Source organism: Copadichromis virginalis, linkage group LG10 (assembly GCF_057382275.1).
Source record: "Copadichromis virginalis isolate Kocher_CV1m ecotype Utaka linkage group LG10, C_Virginalis_male_GT1.1, whole genome shotgun sequence".
Taxonomy (NCBI): domain Eukaryota; kingdom Metazoa; phylum Chordata; class Actinopteri; order Cichliformes; family Cichlidae; genus Copadichromis; species Copadichromis virginalis.
In genome coordinates, this window is record NC_140627.1 from 4,638,340 (window position 1) to 4,660,440 (window position 22,101).

The 22,101-nt window shown below is 41.1% G+C and overlaps 1 protein-coding gene across 1 annotated transcript in view; it reads right to left on the reverse strand.

The window, feature by feature from the left end:
- Nucleotides 1-18,608, reverse strand: part of LOC146699709 (junctional adhesion molecule 3B-like) — a 54,089-nt gene extending 35,481 nt beyond the window's left edge. The window contains exon 1 of the mRNA XM_085469549.1: nt 18,436-18,608. Within this exon, the coding sequence (XP_085325675.1) occupies nt 18,436-18,577 (142 nt within the window). The 5' untranslated portion in view covers nt 18,578-18,608. The remainder of the gene's footprint in view (nt 1-18,435) is intronic.
- Between the last annotated feature and the right edge of the window lie 3,493 nt (nt 18,609-22,101).

A 22,101-nucleotide genomic window follows, 5' to 3' on the forward strand; every position in this document is an offset into this window, starting at 1 on the left:
AAGTAGGCGCACTTGGCGAGTATGGAGAAAAAATGTCATGTATTCTAAAGTCAATTAAAGAATGGAAGAAGAAATTGGCATCAGGAGAGAAACTGCTTTGCTTTAATAATGTCAATATACTGTGGGGATGAACAAAAGTATTTTACCAGTACAATATAATCTGCAGTATGATCATTGCTTTAACAATGTAACCGATAGTTTTAAGATGGCCTTAAGAGGTTTATGCATACTGTTATCATATTAACCTTGTATTCCAGATGCAGTTATAACTATTTTATACACATTGCATATCTGTGCTTCTTTTGAGTGGATGTTCGGTTCATTAAGGGTCTTAAGCTTCACTGCAAAATATATATATATATTTTGCAAAATAGTATGTTTTGTTGTTCGGCAGCTGAATGTGGATGCTAAAAGACAATACGACTGACATGGAATGTCTTGAACTATTCACCTGAATATTTGTGGCACAAAAATGTACGACGTGGAAGCTTTTATAGTCTTCTAACAGGGCCTCCCAGATGGGTTCAGCTTAGTCATCAAGATGCTATCAGTTCAATAAAACAGTATTTCTAAAGTCTATGGTTACAACAATAGCTTCCTTTAAGCTAGCATTTGTTTGCTTTCCTTGAACAAAAGCCACCTTGTGCAGATGAGGACTGAATGCAGGAAAAAGAAGTTAGACTGATGTAATGATGTATGTCCGATCACTGCTGGATACAATAGCACCCTTTTCTTTCTCTACAATTTAAAAACACTCAAATATTTTATTATGGGTACAATTTATGGGTACAACTGCAGAGCTCCTTCAGTGACAGACTGCTGCATCCTAGATGCACGAAGGAGCGTTTCCGCAGGTCCTTCCTCCTTGCAGCTGTCAGACTGTACAATCAGAACTGCTCCCACCAAACACAGATGTTTACATCTGCGCTGTAACTGCAATAAGTTAATCAACCGATTCGCACTACAACCTGGGTTTGCCTCTTATCTGTAGTTATTTTTATTTAATTTAATAACTGTACAGTACTCTGTATATAGTAACCATTGTCCTTAATGTAAATATGTAAGAAAAATTGTGTATGTTTCTGTTCTGTGTACTCTTTGTTTGTATATGTGTCTTTTTGGCTGTTGTTACAACCAAATTTCCCCTTGTGGGACAATTAAAGGATTATTCTATTCTATTCTATTCTATTCTAATTTATTTCACAGAACTCTGAAGGACTTTCAACAGACAACTCAGTCATGAAGTGCCCTTCTTTAGCACTAAAAGCGGATATATGCCATCTAGCTACAGCATACAGCAATACTTCTGCACGGGGCTATTAACAAACTCCATGTGCTGTTAAGTGTACTTAGCGTTTTCGATTGTTGTTTACATTTCAAATCTCTAGCACCAGGCAGAAGAGAGAGTCAGCTGATTGTGACAAAGAAAAAGAAAAAAATACACACAAAACCCCCCGAAAAGTCAAACAGTCAAGTAAAGAGTCACGAGGTCAAAAACATGACTGCTGCAAAGGTTTACGTTCTCACAAAGATTTCCTGTACAGCAGACTGTGACAACTGCATGATGAATAATCCTGTGGGAAGCTGTTCTGACTGTTTTGTTGTTCCTTAGTAAGCGCTAACGTGGCGGCCATGAGGAGGAGTGCAGAATGTGAGGTCGCCAAAAGTACGTCACTGTGTAGGAAATGACTGGTCACAGGTGAAATGAGCTTTGAAAGGCAGGCAGTATTGAAGGGACTGCCCCACATTTTTTGACTTTAAATGAAGGAAGCAGTGGGACAAGGTTATGATCCGTAGGAAAAGAACGACAATGTTCTCATTGTTTCTTTAGAACAGTCTTTGGAAAGCTCTGGCTTTTGATTAAAGTGATTAATTGTTGTCTGTCAAAATGTTTGACCAATAACATTTTAAAACACTGAAACTACTACCAGTGCAAAAAAAGTCACAACATAAATCTAAAAATTGTTTATTCCAATCTGAAATCACTTCTAATTAAAAGAGTGGAGATGCCTGCTGTCATACAGCACATTCTGGAAACACAAAAACATTCCATTCTGCAAGACAGAGCTGCAAGCAAACCCTGACTGTTACTCATTTCAAGAGACAGTTGTTTATGTCATATGCCTATGGTCAAAAGAGAGAGAGAGAAAAACTAAACTAAATACTTTGCCATCAAAGTGTGCAACCCAGGCAAGAATTTGCCAGCGAGCAGCCCACTCAGACAACAAATGTGTGCAAAGGCATACTATACACTCAAATAGACTGCACAGGCTGGCTGTGGCTGAGCTGGGCGACAGGGAATGCTGCTTAAACAACAGCTGGGGAGAGAAAGCATGTGAGCCTCCTGCTGCTGGCCACTCCCCTCCCATTCGCTCCCACTCTGAGGGAGCACTTCCATCACCTGCTCAGGGAGGAATCCTTGATGGGTTTCCGTGGGAATTACCAGACAAAAGCAACAGACGGTCCAGCGACCGACCGCTTCGTGACATCCATTCCATTTCCAGGCTGTTACATGAACTATGCCACTGTGTATACAGTCGCATAGCAAAGTCCTAAGGTGTGCGGCACGTGAATGGAGAGCAACTTACTGGTCCTGGGAACAATGGACAAGCAAAGATCTAAAAGTACTTTCATGGTAAGAATAGAGGACAGCTGGCGACCTCAGTCACCTGCTGTCTTTGCCTGCGTCATGCGTAACTACTTAGTGTTCTCCTGCATACTGTGGCCGAGTATGGAACACGTGCCTCGTTCATGATCAGTCTGCTCTTCGTGACAATCATAGCAAAGTCGATTGCCCCAAATACGAGGAGAATGAGTTAAAAAAAAAAAAAGCAAACAAGCAACAATAAATTGAATCTCTTTTCCCTATAGGTAAGAAATCAGAAATGTATTCCTAAGCAGCTTATAATGCACTTTCTGGTGTTCTTACATGGAAATCCAAAAACAAAAACCTGCACACATCTGCCGCTCGATGCAGTAATGAAATCCAAACCCTGTGGAATGTATCTCTGTCTCTTCTCAGAGCGATAAAAATGATAATGCTTTTGCTCACATTCAGTGCAACTATGGAATGACTCAGTCGTGGGTTAGAATTGATAACCTACCTGTGTAATAACTAGGGATGGGTAGCGTTTAGGTTTTATCCGATACCAGTACCAAACCGGTACTTTTGAAACGGTGCCGGTGCTTAAACGGTGCTCAAACCGGTGCTTAAAGAATGGAGAACACAAAATTGGTCCAAAAACCTCTCATGTTCAGCTGTTTTTTGTAAAAAGATAACAATGTTAGCCTTTTCTGCAGCTATAGGGCATATATGGTATTACTCTTGGCTGGAAGCAGTGCTTAAACAATGGAAAAAACACAAACTTTGTCCAAAAACCTCTCATGTTTAGCTGTTTTCCACTTTTTCTTTGGTCATTTTACCCTTTTTGGCCAGGGTGAAGGGAGTATCTGCCATCAAACAAGAAGACAGCCGCATGTAGCTATGATGGTGTTTGCTAGTTCACCTTACATGCATTAATTTAATAATAATAATAATAATAATAATGGATTGGATTTATATAGCGCTTTTCAAGGCACCCAAAGCGCTTTACAATGCCACTATTCATTCACTCTCGCATTCACACACTGGTGGAGGCAAGCTATGGTGTAGCCACAGCTGCCCTGGGGCAGACTGACAGAAGCGAGGCTGCCATATCGCGCCATCGGCCCCTCTGGCCAACACCAGTAGGCGGTAGGGTAAAGTGTCTTGCCCAAGGACACAACGACCAGAACAGAGAGCCCGGGGATCGAACCGGCAACCTTCCGGTTACAGATACGCTTCCCAACCCCCTAAGCCACGGTCGTGGTTAGCCTACTCAACGTAAATTACACACGAACAACATTAAGCTACTCACGCAGAGAAGAACGGCTGCTGCTGCCATCATCATCCGTCATCATTTCTGCTACACTGGCAGGGCTAGGGGCCAGGACTCTCCTCTTCGGGTTCTTGGGGGATGTTGCTAACTCCGGGTCCGATAACAGGCACCACACCCGCAGTAGATGTGCCCGGCGTGAGGTCTCGCAGCAAGCTATCAAATACGGCGCATTTCTCGGCTTTTAACTAAATGCTATACGTCGCCAGGTGTTTCATCAGATTCTAGGAGTTACCTACTTTGCACAGTATCAGCTTAAAGCACTTGTTGCAGGCTGCTGAGTTTGCATCTTTTGCTGTGAAGTACAGCCAGACTTTGACCGCTTCGCCTTGGGCATTTTTAATCTGTAGCTCTGCTCTAAAAGAACGTACGTACCTGGGCCCGCCTACTATCCTCGGAAAGGTAAAATGATTGGCTAGAATCCAAAGTGTATGACATCTCAGGGAAAAAAAAAAAGCACCGAAATAAAGCACCAAAATGTGCGCTGCTTTTCGGTCTGGTTACTACCGTTTATGTCAGAACCGGTGCCATTACCGGTACCCATCCCTAGTAATAACTGCAAGTTAGAACGTAGAATAGAACAGACTTACTGCACTGAACCAGCAGGCAAAGCCCTTATAAGCCATGATAACAACTCATTCTGCTTAAATTCATCATCTCAATAATCTAAGGGAAACAATATAATAGAACAGACAGAAGTGGTCTAGTTCCATTCATAAGGCTTGTTCTACTCAGATCTGATTGGAGCCTTTGGGTTAGATAGCAGCACATCATAGCAGTCCTTCAGAGCTCATTCCTCTCTGCAGAGCAGTTCTCACTGAACATTACCATGATAGCAATCGCCCCAAAGGAAACCGCCCACAGATGTGAACACTGATGATCTTGAGTGTTGATGATAAGGGATAAAACTGTACAGTCACTCAGTTCCACATGAGTGAGCCTGTACAAGGGAAGGGAAGGACAGGGCGGTGGTGGTAGAGGGGGAAGTTGGGGGTGGGGGTTCATTACACTTGAGCGCTAGCTGGACGGAGGCCGTTTCGAGAGGCTTGTCAGCAAAGCGATATAAATATTTCCTCTGAAAGTGTGCCAAAAAGCTCAAGAAACCATAAGATCATTGTTCTAGCTCATAATAGATTGGGCCAGCATGAAAAGCTGCGAGGGGGCTTTGGGTTCAACTTTGGGGTGGAGTGCGCTGGCTGTACAGAGGACTGTGGCTTGCTGTTTGTTTTCCTTCTGTTTCACCTCACACAAATGGAATATACAATATACTGAGGCGCACCATCAACTTTACATGGCTTTTGTTCTCATTGCTTACTGCTGTTGTTTTTTTATTTTCTCAATAAATTATTTGTTGGCTTTTTGCTTTTGTATGTTGAATATTTTAGGAGCCACACATCTGTGCTCTCTGTATTCTTAGGTTTTAAGAGAATAGCTCTCAGAAGTGGCTTTGTTTTTCAGTATAAGCAAGGCAAGCAGGGGCCTGCCACTAATGTAAAAACTAGTGAAGCACTTGAAGAACAAGGTAAAATTTTTACCTCAGCAAGATCTCTCCTGTTGGTACTGTCTGGAAAAACAGCGCAGCATTATCCTCTGGGTTTTTATATTATATGTATATACTAGGGGTGCAACGATATTCGTATCGATATTGAACCGTTCGATACAGTGCTTTCGGTTCGGTACGCATATGTATCGAACAATACAACATTTGTAATTTATTTTATCAACTTATCTTCTGACGATGCTGTCTGTGTGGAGCGCTCAGTGAATCTGCGTTCGACTACTCCGCCTAGGCTGCACTGTCGAGCGCAGATCCACTGAACGCTCCACACAGACAGCATAGTCAGAAGGAAGAGCGCAGGACAAGCTAGCGTGACAGAAGTTAAGCTCACCTTGCAACATGGCAAATTGGACCTCCCCCACCCTCATTCAGATCTGGCGTTTGGAATTATTTTGGTTTTCATGTGACGTATGACCCTGAAGGTAAGCGCTCATGGACTAAAGTAAAACAGTATGTTGGATGTGCCACGCAATGCTCAATTACATGGGTGGGAGCTAGCGTGTTAGCCAGTTAGCCCCGTGCATGGGGCTAGAGAGCTATCAGGGGTAGCTCGTTAACGGAGATTTGCCGTGTTGTGGCGTTAAGGTCATTTTAACGAGGTTAACCTGAAAGCACTAGTGGGAACACAACGAATATGACTGCACATTTACGCCAACATCATCCTAGTGCAAAGACAAAAACAACAAGCATGCATGCTACAAACTTTACCCGAGTCATTTAGACAGCCGTTAGCACAGGATTCTCCTTATGGGGACCTGATATGTTTAATATGCTGCTGAGAATATAGCCCAGAAGAAGCGGATAGTATAGCTTTTATTTTGGAAAGAGCCATTTCCCTGTAATAAACTCTCTTTTCCAAAGATGAGTGATTCCTCAATCAGATACAGGGCTCGCAAAATCGCTAGCCCGACGTCCTGGGGCTAGAGATTTTTCCAGTCGGGCTACCAAAATCTATCTCTGCCCTGCCCGTCGGCCTATCGTAGGAAGCAAAAATATATGTCAATGCTTTTGCATTCTTTCGGAAATGTAGCTGGGTAATTATGTCATTGGCATCGATGAGCCACTGTGAATATGTGACATATTGAAGTTGCGTTTGAATTTGCGCTTGTTTTTTGCTTTCACTTTGCAATCGCGCGAACTGTGTATAGAGAGCGACAGTACTGATTGGTGAGTGATGATAATTTGCGCACCAATTCCTCTGACATCGTCTTATTAATCGTTAGCTTACTATGCAAACATGACAAGTGAAATCTCCCGCAGCAAGCTTAAACATGTGAGAGGTTGATCGCGCAGAGAATCGCTGACCGTTATGTGTGTGTGTGTGTGTGTAAAAGCAGCAGGATATATATTTCAGTTCTGCTGAGCCAAATAAGACAGGTCAGGGTGAAGAAGTGACAGCCAAAGAAAAGCTTACCACAAAACGGAGAAGTTATGACAAATCAGACTATAAGGCAAAAAGAAAGTGCAGCTTTATGGTTTCATGGACAAAATAATTTCTGTGGCTGCAATATGACGAGCTAAATAACCAGGGCTGCACATAAGTGGTCCGCAGGTGCACATTCGCTGTCAAAATAAAAAACACGCACAAGGGTTAGGGTTAAATTTAAAAACTGTACTTTTGAGTTAAAATATATATTTATAATTTTAATAAATGACAAATTAAAAAGGCATGAACATTTTATTTTGTATCGAAAAAATATCGAACCGTGACACCAAAGTATCGAACCGAACCGTGAATTTTGTGTATCGTTGCACCCCTAATATATACATATGTAGTCCAGCCTTAAGGTTTAAAATTAGCCATATTTTGATATTTTTCCCCTTTCTAAAAGTGGTGATTTTTGGTCATTATATCAGGCAAAAGAACCAAAAAGTGGACGCTAATAACACTCTTGGACCATTTGAATCTGATTTTAGAAACCACATAATACCTAAACTGCTAAAGTTATGAACAAAGATCCTGGACAGACAAAGAGAAAAGCCAACAGTGAAACAATCGTGGAGGTTTTTCAGTTCTCTCACCTCACTTGAGCATAGTTTATGGCTATTAAAAAAAAAACCTAAACAATAAAACTATTTTGCTGTTAGCTTCCTTTATGCAACGGCTCTGTCACTAGAAACCAATGCAGTAGCGATAAAACACAACTGAACTAAATAAAGTGGCTTAATGAAAACTGCACCTCAGTAGCCAGTATTCAGTACTGTATATGCTTACACGTGCCCAAATCATTAATTGCAGGTGTAGGGGCGTTCCTCGTTAGTCGACTAAAACGAGGAAAACAAATTTGACTAACTGACTAGTCTCAAATAAAGACTCAAATATCAAGTTAAAGCTGAGAACCATTTAATGCCAAAAACTCTCTAAACAAAGGCATTTGATACGTTTTATCGTCCTTAGTTGGTGTAACTTTGACATGGAAAATCGTTTGGAATTACTGCTGCCGCACGTGGAACCATTTGAAGTTGCCATTTTAGCTATGATAATGACAAAGGAAGTGGAGCACCCTCATTAAAGGAAATGAGCAGATAACCTCATCGTCTTGAAAAAAGCTGCTCTTATACAGGATATGAGGTTTAATGTAGACAAACTCTCAATTTAGTCTAATTACTACAGTTACAGGAAAAAATACAGGAAATTCCTTAAAACAGAAAGGCTGTGAAATATCTACTAGCTCCTCCTCTGCTTCTAATTCTTACCCCTTTTTTCTTCTTCTGTTTCATTTAGTTCAGTTTAAGATGGAGTAAAGCATTTAAAATTGAAATTTAATATTTACAGAACTCTTGTAAGTGCTTTTTGGGTGGATAGCCTTGTGTAATCTTTTTTTAAGTTCAGGAGCTAGAATTACAGAATATTCTCAGCTTAATGCTTCGGTCTTATAAACCTGACCATTTTGAACCATCTGTTCCATTCATGACGAATGCCTGACAAACTCCTGAGTCATGGTGAAATCCACACAAATTGCTTCTTCCTTTTCCCCCTCCATAGCTTTCCGTGTCACGGAGACGAAGCAGAGCCACATGCAAAGCCCCCTCTATGGGAGCTCAGCCGGGCCAGCCACCATGTTACAAACTCGTCACCTATGTCTGGCATCCTGACAAATATTTAAGGCACTCACTTACCCAGAGTATGCCCTGACACACATGTGGCAACAGCGCTGTGTATACTGAGCTTCTGCTCAAGCATAATTCAAAGCAAAGACCTAAAAAGCGAGGCTGATCCAGGCATTCATGATCCTTTGTGACATAATCAGGAAATTCCATTCATGCGCCTACATATCAACCATTTCACTTTCTTTAAATATTTATTTTACTTTCATACACCAACACTTAGACCCAGGGTAGATTTTCCCCACACTTCATTTTTTTCGTGGATGCTGAGAAAGAGCACACAGATGAAGGTCTCTAGCATCATCATCATCATCTTTTCTGACCCGAAAAACCACTGGTGTACAGAAATCGATAACATTCAGATCAATGCCATTTGGACCGCTTTCTACCACAAGGTACTTTGGTAAGCTCCAAAGCAGCCAAAGAGTGCTATCAATTCCAGTGCAGCCTCAACATATTTATCACTAAGTAGCCCAGAAGGCATAGTGCTCACACCATATGGCCACATGGTCTGGTTACAATCTGTCCACGCTATCTGTCCAGTCAGCTGAATGCAAACTGCACTTCTGTCAGTGCTGGTGGGCTTTGTACAGCACCACAGCTATTGATCACAAATAGATACAGCTTTTGGAATTTGCATTAAAAATATTGTTTATGTTTTTTAGACTCTTATGTGATAACTTGGAAAGATCGAGTCCAGTCTTCTGTACAGCAAGCAGCACAAAGACAGAAACCAGTGAATTACTGTGGTAACAAAATCCACCAGCATTAATGACATTTCATAAATTTCTGGTTTCTAACCTCTTCGATTCGGTATTTTTCTGATTTGAAAATATTTCTTGGCTCTGAGCGGTTGCCAGGCAACAAGATGAAGCTGCATCTCATTGAATCTCAGAAAATAATAAAATCTAGACACTATCACATCCTGTTGCTTGCCTGTTTGTTGTAGATTTAGGAAACAAGATGTAAGAAAGGTGCTTTTTTGTTTCATCTGAAGAGTCAAAGACCGTTTTCTGTACTTGCGGTCAACCAAAGTCCTTTCAGAAGAAAACTTCAGCCCTCAACAGGAAACTTTAAAGTTGGGACAGTTATTCTTAAGCATCATCTTAATTAAACCCTCACTTCAGTGATTACCTACGCTCTATGAAACTGACTCGGGAGGAGTACAACATTCATTAGAATTAAACATTAGAACAATATAAACTTTGTATTTGTAATGTATTGTTATCATTTTATTACATTATTAAAGCACAAGGTTCAGTTAGCAGTTCACAAAAATAAATACTTTTACTTTCTTCCTCTGAGTACATTTCTGTACATTTTTTAAATTTTTACTTGAGGACAGAAGTTGAATCAGTTCTTGAACTTTGACCAGAGTATTTTTAACACAAGTATCTGTACTTCTACTTAAGTACAGAATGTCTGTACTTTTGCCACCTCTGGGATTCTGCATTATTTTAGGATGAACTTGAGATCGTGTTAAATTTCTGCAGATGACTGGATGCTGAACTTTGACCTTTTTACCTGAAGTATTTATGTCCTAATGAAGTGACGTTGGTGTAAAACAAATATTTTCTAGTTGCATCACTACTCTCTTTCTCTGTCACACGCACTGAAACACTTTCCATCCCTTCATATGTTGTTATGATGAAACTAATGTAATCTGTATCTTGTAATATGTAACTTAATCATCACAAATGACTCATTGGATGAGTTCCAAGCAGTTAAATCCCCTCACAGGAGACTTAGCAGTATGGGAGAGCTATACCATTAAGTATGATGCTTCTACAAAGTGTCTTTTTCATGACACGGAGACTTCTAACCACTAAGAAGTGATTCGTTTGTCCTTATCATTTAAAACGACGATGCTGGACGTTGTTCTAACATTGTTAAACTGCCCAGTGTGTAATGAATAACCTCATTTTTAAAGCTGAAAACGTCAAGGTCCTGGTCTTGCCCACTGGCTGACCCACACTGCTGAGCCGGGCTGTTTAAAACTCACTTTGCAGAGCCTCCAAGTGGATGCCACTAACTCCCATGAAATCCTCTGATATTTAGCATCACTACTAAACTGACTAGACCAACCCCAAAGAATTAACATTCACTTGATGTTTTAAACAACAAATTACAGTACAGCCCAGGATTACTAATAAAGTCCAGCATTTCTATAGTGTTTAAGGCTTCTATCTACAGCCATTTATAAATAGTGGTAATGTTCTGTTTTGGGACCACATGCATATCTGGAAAGGTATGATGATGCTGGGAGTGCTTCCCTACTCATGCTTCCAAACATGGAAACCTTGAGGTAGAGAGAGCAGCAGCAATGTTCCTGTTAAAATGAAGTTTTCCCTTCCCACTGTTGCCAAGTGCTCACTTATATTGATTGTATAATTGTTGGTGTTTCTCTGTATTAATGTAGGGTCTTCTTACCTTACAAAATAAAGTGCTTCAGGGCAACTGCTGTTGTGATTTGGTGCTATACAAATAAAATTGAATTGAATCAGCTGAGCAATTAGCTCACATGGGCAGCACTGAAATCAGATGGTTATTATTGATTGCTTTTGATTGTGGTCTGAGCTTTACTTTCATGGCCAGCCAAACTAACCCCATGTTAGATGCCGCATGCTTTTATTTAGACACCACATGTCTGGCAGGTGCACTCAGATCCCCATTCAACCTCCACAGAAACATCACGCAGGCCTGATATTAGCCCGGAGGTGGTGGCTGGAGGTGTAGTAACCTCCTTGTAATTACAGACTAACAGATGTGAGAAAAGGAAATGAGCTTTAAGCCCAACTGCTCCTGTGTAGCAAAGGGAGTTCTTGCTGTAATAACACGTGCCGGTATACTAGTCTTAATTACAGCATTGTTACCTAGCACAGATGAATGCTCCGTACATGCAGTTCATCATCCTGTCACCTTATTCTCATGTTCCAAGCAATAACAGAAACTGGGGAACTTCCAAAAGCTCTTTACTCAAAACAGCCAAACATCATATTTCATCCCCGGTACAGCTTGTGCTGAGAGGCACAAGGTCATGCTCAACATTTCTGGAAGCTTTAGTTAGAGAATTGGGAAACCCCAACTCAACACAAGATAACACACATTTATACTCTCACACAAAGAGGTTAGGATCTCAGCAGAGCTCCCTTAATATCTAATGTTATTTTTGTGGCATACATCATCAGATGAGCTGAAATCTTTTTTAATTCACTCGGAGAATAACATTTACAGCAAACAGATAAAAAAAACAAACAGATTTCTTTAAAGCCATTTGGTTTATCCTGTGACATCTGAAGTCTCTCTGCTTCATTTTCTTTCACGTGAACACTTGTCTACAGCCCCACCACATTCAAAATTTAGGGTTGATTTTAAGATTTTTGTTATCTATCATTGTTATTTCAACTGTTGCTCTTATATTATATCATTTATGGAACTGAAAGCTGAGAGAACTGAAGGGACCACATAGGGCTGCACGATTAATCGTTAGAAAATCGCGACCTCGATTCATACTTATGTGCGATCTCATTTCCAAATGACAACGATTTAAAAAAAAAAAAAAAAAAAAAGACGACGACAATTGTACCGCATTTTACGTTTCATGCAGATACGTAATCTGCATGAAAACAAGCGCTCACTCTTCCTGCTCAACAAATGACAAGGGCGGAGCCTTATACCACGTGATACAGAACCTGGCTGCTAAAATTGGCAGGGAAAAAACAACAGAGGGCACGTCAGGGATGATGAGAAAGTGGCAGGAGAAAATCCGTCCCGGTCAACCACCCAAACATCAATAACGGGAACCTTATACAGCGCTTCCCTATACCCGTCGAACTCCCGCAGGCACAAAGAAATTACGGAGGCTATTACTTATCACCTGACCAAAGATATGGCTCCCATCAACACTGCAAAACGAGGGATTTAGGAAAATGATCAACACCCTAGACAAACGCTACGCAGTGCCGTCCCGCAACTATTTTTCTATTGTTGCACTTCCTGCTCTATACACGCAGTGTCGAGCAACGGTGGAGACGGAATTTCAAGCAGCAACGACAAAATGTGAGACATTTGTTGTTTTTATGTTCAGTCTCAACTGTTACGAAGTTGATGTGCAGTTAAAAAGTGCAATAAATATTTATACTGGAAAAGAAAATCGTGAGAGAATCGTGATCTCAATTCTAAGCAAAAAAATCGTGATTCTCATTTTATGCAAAATCGTGCAGCCCTAGGACCACATTGGAACACTATTAAGCTACTGTACATGCAAGTTTTGTGCACAGTTGATAGTAGATGTGGTTTTGAATGAACTGTGATCAAACACCTGAGGTTGTTTGATGACGCTGCCTTGTAGCTATTTTTAGACAGTAATTGCCCTTTTGTTACAGCCTGGTAAACAAAAGATGAATCCAGAGCGATTATCTGGTTATGACTCTGAGCAGGAGCACAGCCTCCAGCTCTTTCCTTTCCGAGCGCAAGCGGCTCAGCCACATGTAGTTCACTGCCTCTTCCATGTCATTAATGAAACCCCTAATCACTTCACTAAGCTGACAGCATCCCAGTGTTTGATCGATATGGTCCCTTTTGAACTATTGATGTACTCCAGCAGAATCCAGTGAACACAGGAGCAGGAGAATAGCCGTGGTGTTTCCTCCCTACACAGGCCATGTGAACAAAGAGAGATAATCAAACAGGAAGCCTGTCTTCTGCCATCCTTAGCTTTGGCAGCCAGTAAGGACTCATCTTGGAGATTATCCTGTTTATCTAAAACACCCTAAACACCCGGTAATAATGTCTTGTCAAAATAAACAACCAATTAGCCTGCTATCACAACAGAGCCATAACTTCCAAAACTCAATACTCCACAACACGCAATTTTTTTCTCATGAATGTCTCCCTTGACTAAACCTCCAGTTGAAAATAGGACCATGCTGACAAACAAAGCCAGAATTTTTAGATTCCTTTTACCCACCGAGGCCATCAAGATTTTCATTTTGTTTTGTTGGCGAGCATGAGCTGCCTGGAGGCTGGTTCTCATGCTAGTCTTACTGACATTTGAAGCATGCACATGCTTTTTTGCCATTTTTGGAACATTATGTTTACCTTTTACACCGAGCATCTTCAACGCTCAGGTACAGTGAGAATAAATGTGAGCAGGACAACAAGCCAAATCCTTCTATCTGTCAAGCTAAAGTGGATTTGTGTCTCAGAAGATGTTTGATGAATGCCTTCAACTAACAATATTGGCCAGCTTTCTGTCCTCCCCCTTTCTGCTCTGCTGATGAGCTGGGTGAGGTCAGCCGGCTCATCAGCAGTGGTCCGTTTTATCTCCAAGGAAAACAGGTGGTTGTGATTGTCAGTCGGTGCTCATGTGATGTAAGGCATTCTGTCTACATATGTTTTCTATTTGGTATGTTGCATTTGCTAATGCGCAGTCAGGTTGAGGAGGGATGCACATATTTCTGGTTATGCTGCTGTTCAAAACACCACGACCACCACCCACTCGTGCACAGTTGTTTCAGGTCATTCCACACTAAGATTCATGTGGCACTCCCCCATGGAGGGATTGCACAAATATCCCCTCGACTTACAGGAATGAATTGGGATTTTTTGTCAAGATTATTACACAACTTTCAGTTAGGCAACAAGCACAAAAATGCATAATTGCTTCCTGGAACCATGATGAATGTGCTGGTATTGCACCTCTCACTCAAGGGTGTGGAGCGACAGACTCTCGACTCATACCAGGCAAATGCTGTGTAGCAAGGGACTCCTTTTGGTTTGTTTGCCCCGTTTTACTCTGCCATTAGTAAAATGTCAGACTGTATCAGACTTGTCCACAGGGGCCACAGCCATGCCATTCAGAGAGCGCTCCAAACATTTGCTCACAAGCTTTGGGTGGGGAGAGAAGCATCTGACAGCAAGCAGCTTGTACGGGAGCTACTATCAGCATTCATCTCAGGGTGCTGCCACAGTCAGAGTCCTGCCGTGACAACTGACAAATAAAGAGCCAAGACTTTTTTCTTTTCACAAAAATGTTTAAATAGCATAATGGGGTCCAATTACATGTGGCTTAGCCCATGTTCAAAATTCTCAGAGTGACATAATGACATTTAACAACAATCTAGCAGTCTGCCGACTCATAAAAATGTCAGCTGTTCAGAAAGAGACTGCAATACTTCAAGAGTGAAGGATGGTTAAATGAGCCTCTAAAACCATCTGCACGATTTCAGTCTCTTTCCAGGTAACAACATTTACATGAATACAATGTTTGTGAGTGAATTACGAGGCTGTAGTTATGTAACTTAAAAATGCAACAATTACGTTTGGTGTGTGTTGCTCTGCACAAGTGTTTCTTATAAAAGTGAGCTTGTGATCTCAGAGTTTATATTGATACGAATCCACTTTGAGCATCTTCCAGTTCCACACATTTCTTGGCTGTGCTGCTGGCAGGAAGGTTCTGGCAGATGTCTAGCACTTTCTTTGGAATATTTTACATGAAATGGTTCAGGTGGAGCCAGCAGTGGAAAACGTCAGTGCATTCCATTAGATCAGATTGGAAAGTCTGCTGTAAGCATGTGTACTTAAAATAATGATGCCCCTCGTCTTTCCCTCTGATGTCAGATGATTGGCCTGATATGTGCAGCCGTGTTCAGCCCGAGCTGGGTTTAGCGTTCGCTTGGCTGACTAGGGCTGTGTGGTCATTAGGATGATAGCTACCCAAAGAACAGAAAATAACAAGCACATCTCACAGAGACAGATAATAACACTGAGCGTGACCAACAGCAAAAGCAGAGCTAGTGACACTCATTTCTCACTGAGTTCTGCTCAATTTTAAAACTTCAAAAAATAAATTGGGAGCAGAGCTTTTTCAACATACAAGAAGCATTCTAATTACAGTCGGTACCTATTAGGAATCAAACCCTTTCAGTACCAATTAGTAATTCATAAGATGGCTTGTGGCCAGATTGTCTAGCCAGATTCATTCCTTTTCTAAAGACAGTGGCGATGCAGGCTGGGAGCCACTGAGACCACATGGCTAAGCCCCGTCCAGGCAAGACAAAAGAAATTCTTCAATCTTTACCGGCTCACTGTCCTCCCCTGAAAATGTCAGTTGTGCTGCCTTGTCACAGAGTTTTCACAAGGGATCATTCATTAAGAGTACTGACTTTGAAATATATTGCAAATAAATAAGTAATCCAGCACACAGCCTGGAGGTATGTGCTGAGAGCACGGCAACAGATTTCACTGCTGCTCCTAATTAAAGCAAAGAGAATAAGCCCAGTCACACACGTGCGATATCACAGGAAAGGTTCTTATTTCTGTACCCTTTGATCAATATGTCTGTTCACATCTAAGGGGAAAAACCAGCAACCCATTTCATGTCACGAGATTCTTACCAACCTCTCAGGCATTCACACGAAAACAAGGTTTCCTGAATCATTTACACATCAAATTAAGTACATTTTGTTGCATTTCTTCACCAAGCTAATAAATAAAAATAAATAAAAATGAGATTAAGGAAGGAATTAATGCCTACAACAAGGCAGATACATATCGGAGATGCAGTCAGTTTTCTATAAAAATCGATCTATCTAAATTTAAATTGTATTTTTATGTTGGGATATGAGAAAGAATTTTTTTTAAAGTAACTGCAGCAACAAATATTTTGTTTCCTCACTGTAACACCATGAAACCAGTGGAGCAAATACATTTCCTGTTATTACTGTACAGATTTTATTATTATATTAATTATAGCCTAGTCACCTAGTGACATCATTTGAAATAGCTAGCTAGCTATAACAAGATCACAGAAACTAATTTCAACATTTGTTGGTAAAGCACCAGCTTGTAGAAAGAAAACAACAGGAGGCAAGTTGATTCAGGAAAGCATCCTGATGTCAGCCGCCACGTCGTTATCTGCTTTGCTGTCTACTTGTTCCACCTCAGAGAAGAACTTTGAGGCCCTCAGGAGCCTGCCACTCCTTATTATTACTCCTTATTACTCCTTCACACAACAGATATGGGCGGGTCAATCTAGATATCGATAGTATCGATACCAACGCTGGTATTGTCATTAGATCAACGCTTTGTCTCTATCCTCCAAGTTCAGCATGTAGCCCACTGAATTTTGTTAAATTAATTTTTAGTAAATATAATATAAACAAACATGCACTATAAAAAATATAGTGCATGTTTTATTTATATCCTATAGCACGTTTATAGAACAGAAGTTGAGCCAAAGTGATTTATAAACAGGCACATTTACTTACTTCCACTGGCAGTGGGTTTAACATGTTATCTGCATCCGAGGAGCCGTTTCAGCCATCAAACTTTTTCCCACTAGACATTTTTTGAACAGTAACTTTCAATCGAACTGAACCTCAGAGACTGGCCTACCATTTTCTAGCTTCATAATGACTTTGCTCATTGGTGTGTGAACCTTTTCACAGAGCACAGTATTTGTTATTGTCCTTTCAGGATGTTTAAAATGTGTTTTTCTGGCTGTGTGGAACAGACTGTTGGATCTGTTCATCTTTGTTTTGGTTTATTCTTGTCTGCTTTGTGCTTCGGGGTCTGCTCGTTGGAAGACAACTCTGTTTAATTAAGTTTCCAGTTGCATTAGATGAGTGGAATATTTACTGAAAATCAGACTCAGACTTGTTAAATAAAATGTGTATGAAGTATACTAACAATTTTTAGTCTAGTACTCCCCCCAACCACCACCACGCAAGCGTAAAACACCTTCCGTCTACAGTAGCACCCTGAACTTCAAGACCCTTCCCCACGGCTCTGAGCAAATAATAAATTTTAAATTTATGTAAAATCATATGAATGAATACGACTTATTTGTCTTATGACAAATATCGTCAAACCGTGTGAGGAACGTGTAAAGGAACTAGGAGCTCGCGCATGACTATTTAAACAAACCGCTCCGCTCTTACAGGTGTCTGTTTTTCTGTTCTAGGTATCGGACTGATAAAGTTATGAGGACTTTCAGGTGGATACGGTTAGCATAAAAAGAATTAATTTTATTTCGGCTTTGTCGGTTCACCAGCCGTGTCGCGGTTTGAAAGCGTTGGAGTGGAGGAGAAGGATGATGAGGAGGGGGGTGGAGGACGCTTTGCTGGTCTGCCTGGCTCCTCCCGCGGTCAGCCTGCTTTTATTCCGCTGTAGGAAAAATCCGTTATCTCGCGTCAGTACTTCCAACATCATCACCGCAGCTTCAAACCCGCGTTAAATAGTTAACGGCACAAGCTACGAAACCGCCTTGATTCATGTTTAATTTCCCAACGAAAAGTTTGTCTTCATACTGTAGAGAAACTTTTTCAGAGCCAGGACACGCGCACACAGAAAACGTGTCGGCTTAGCGACTCCAAATGTGCCGCTAAACTGAAGATCTGAACGTTCAGCTCAGACAGCCCTGCTTTCCTGATGTGTAGTTACATGTAGATATATCTGTCACTCCTGTTAACGGCGGCATTATTCCAATAAAATCAATACTTGAGAGTAGTCTGAGCGATGTTTTTCAGTAACAATGGACGCTTCAAACAATCACTCCAGCCGTGCATTTGCCAGACTCGCGTTGACATTAAGTTAAAAATGGCGACTATTTTGGTCACTTCATTAACTATATTTACTTCACGTCGAAGAGACCGAACTCGCTGTCAGTCTGGTTTAAGTTTAACGTTAGTTGAGTCTACACGGTTACTTCTGAGGCACTCTCTTTTCCACTTACTGTTGGTGTAAAAGAAAAATCGACCAAACAGATGTAGTAGTGGATGGCATTTGGCGGCCACCTTCCTCGAGCGGATAAAAGACAAAGTAGTAGTCGGTTAAAATAATTTTTGCACTTACACTGAGTTGAGAGGAGAGTCAAGAGCCAAGCCAGACGTGTTTTCGCCATCTTGGAGTCGATGCAATGCTCTATTTGGCTGACTGTACATGCGCAAAGTAGACTGAAGAGCCTTGCTGGGGATGGAGAGAGGGAGAGAGACATGGAGATAAACCGGAGAGAGAGAGAGAGCGCGCCAGGGAGGAGGAGGAGGGAGGGGGGAGGGGGGTTCTATTATATTAGGTTTCCATAGCTACCGAAAGCATCACTCACACAGACTAGAATTTATAGTTGACACAATGTGGGAGGCCCTCACTACTGGGGCCATATGCTGTAGTTATGGTAACTTATCTGCAGTTGCAGATAAATAGGGTACCTCTGCCTTCTGTATACTGTATTGCTGTGTACAGCATTTTGACTAAGAAAATAAAAATATCAAGTTTCCTTGACTACATTAAAAATTTGGTAATATGAGTACAAAAACACATTGACAGATAATAAAGGCCAGCAATAAAACATGAATCTGTAAATACTCTTTCAGTTCTAGAGGAATCTATCATGTGTGAAATGCTGAACTTAACACTCTGTTACTGTGGCCAATAGTATATGGCCGGCTTTAATTAAATATTAACTTTACCTGGCCAGTCCTGCTCATACCTGCTTGCAACTGTCATCCCATTGACAGCTGACGTATCACCTTGTTCACATGAAAGAGCAACCCCAGTCTTGTATGTCATGTCTGTGATGACAAGTGGTGCAGCCTGAAAAATGCTATACGAACTGTTCCGGTTCGTTCAAACTGTTTCACAACAGCAAAAATAATCTCATATACTTTAAGCTGCTTTTGTCTTTGACAGGATCAACCAACATTTGTCAGTGATAGATCTCATAAAAGCCTCGTTTAAAATAAGCACAGTGCTCACTGTGTACATCATTACTGCAGCAATTGTATCTAAATATAGAAGTATGTCTAATAATGCTAGAATGCATTTGAATTGTATTACATAACATCAAAATCTGTAATTCAGGCAATATTGTGGTATGAATCAGGTGTAGCTGTTTCAACCACACGCTTGTGTTCAGGCTCTGCTCTCTAGGTTTGTATTTGGAATCTGTGATGTAGCATTAAAACTCGATTATCAAAAAAGGGGCAATCAAAGCTTCTCAACGTTCCAAAAGCTGTGTTTGTAGACTAAGGGAAACACCAAATAATATGTACAAACCCTCCTAACACCAAGATTACAAAGTACCAATATGTATATATAAATATGACTCTATAATGTGTATATAAATACTTCGATTTAATGTGCATCTTCAATAACGTTTGGGAACTTCAATCATTATGTATGAGATGAAAATCTAAAATCTTGCCTTTCCTACATTTTAACATTAAAAAAAAGTAAAAATCAGAAATTATGCTCATCTTGTTGTTGACAAGATGACATAGAGCTTATCTCTTTTGTTCCAGGTTTTGTTTTTATTATTTATTTAGTTTGAAATCTCAATCTTCTCAGAGTCATCCTGCAAATATCCAATGTGATATCATTTGGCTATTTGTCCCCACTTTTTTCCTTTAGTCAACATAAACGTCCTTTTTCAGTTGGTCATAGAGCCTCAGGGTGCTGGACTTCAGTTGGACTTCCCGTTTGGCAACACTCAGCTAGTTTTAGCTTTCCTGTATATGTGCTATTCTGGCTTCTTGTAGCTCCACCTGCAAGCATTCCTTATCCAGTCCAAATGACTGGACAATGAGTCAGAGGGAATGGTAGCGCCAGTGTCCGGCAGCCTTGCCTCTGTCAGTGTGCCCCAGGGTGGCTGTGGCTACAATGTAGCTGCCATCACCAGTGTGTGAATGACTGAATGTAGTGTAAAGCGCTTTGGGGTCCTTAGGGACTAAGTAAAGCGCTATACAAATGCAGGCCATTTACTTATCCAGTTCAAATGACATCCTGAGGTTAGGTGGATCAGTTGTGAATATTTTATTTAGTCTCAGCCTACAGTTTGATGTTCGCTTTGTACAGGAGGTTGCTGATGACCACTTCAGTCCTGAATTCATATCAACTCTTGGTAGTGAATGGACTTGGGGTTTAATGTATATGCGGAACAGCAGCAGGGACAATACGTCACCTTGGTATAGCACACAATTGATGGTGATTTGTGTGTTGTCTTCCACAGTCCCAGTAAGTCCCTGATGAATGTTATTAGCACACCAGTATCCACATGTGGGGCATTGAGTTTCAAGTTTTTCTTGTAGTCAATGCCAGTGGTGCGCAGGTTGGTCTGCCTGGCCTTGGAGTCTATCAACCTGCTCTGTCAACCAAGAGCTGTTGCTTTGGCCCTCTGGTATTATTTCCAATGTCTTTCTGAGCTGTACCCATGTATTAGGTCACATGCCCATGCACATATTCAGTTTAGTTGCTGTGATGACTGAGAGGAGTTTCCATATTGTGGCGAGGCAGGTAATCAGCTAGTAGTTTGATGATATTGTACCCTTGCAGGGATTCTTAATGATCAAGATTGTCCTGCATTGTCAGGCAATCATGGTGTGCTGTTACTTTCTCCAGTCAGGTCCTTGTGCTGTGCAGCTCTCGACTCCGAAGACTCATTGAGATATTGACTGGCTCTTGGTCTGGGAAGTTGCTGTGGTCTACACTTAGGGCCATCAGCCACTTTGCATTTCTATCTTATATTTTATTCTTTTTATTTTATTATTTGCTTCCGTCTTATATACCTTGAGCCTAATGACCACAGCTGTGAGCCTTTGCTTGGCAATTTCTAAAGCCTCACTCATGAATATCTTGTTGTACCTCTTTTTCATTAAGCTCACCTTCTGCACCGTAGTTAACTTTGATCATACCCAAATTATTCTAGGATTAGTGTGGCAGTAGCATATGTGAGTAGTTTCACTGATACCGGTAGACGTGTGTTGGGCTCAGAGCAGTGTTCACATCTGCAAGCATCTCCTCTGGCCACAGTCTTCATCCTTAGCTCAGCATCTGTCATCGCGTGTGGCTGGGCATCATTTAGTCCAGTTGCACTTTCCAGCTTTGATATTAGCTGTCATCTATTGATATTATTGTACAGAGCTACTTCTTCCGGGTCACTGTGGATGTTAGTTTTCTACCCATCTATAGTTCCCACATATGTTGCACACCACCCCTGTTCCCACCACACTGTTCCCTGTTTTCTGTCTAGTCTCCTAATTGTTCTACAAGAAAAGGTATAACATAATATGTCTAATTGTGCCCATTGTGCCCTGCTGTTATTACAACACTAATATTTACAAACTCATAACCTACCCACAGTATGTAGTCATTAGGATTCTAAAAAACACCTGCATGTCTATTGTTATATAAAAGAGTGCTTGATAAACACAGTCTTCCTCCCACTGTCTGTGACTTCAGCAGCATCTGTCGCGGAGCACAGAGATTTATACGTCACATTGAACGTCTTGTCATTGTTCCTTGTAAACTTTTTCAACACTTCGTCTGTAAAGCTCGCTCTGCTTTCCAAGCTGCTGTGTGTCTTGAAAACCTGGTGGAAAATAACTGTGTTTGAAACTGTGTGATTTTTTTCTTCTTTGTCTCATTGAGGCAAACAGAATTAGACCAAAGGGCTTGAATGTACTGTGCTCCCACAGCCCATAGGGAAATGATGTAGAGCTGAAAAAGCTAGTTTCTCTGTTTGAG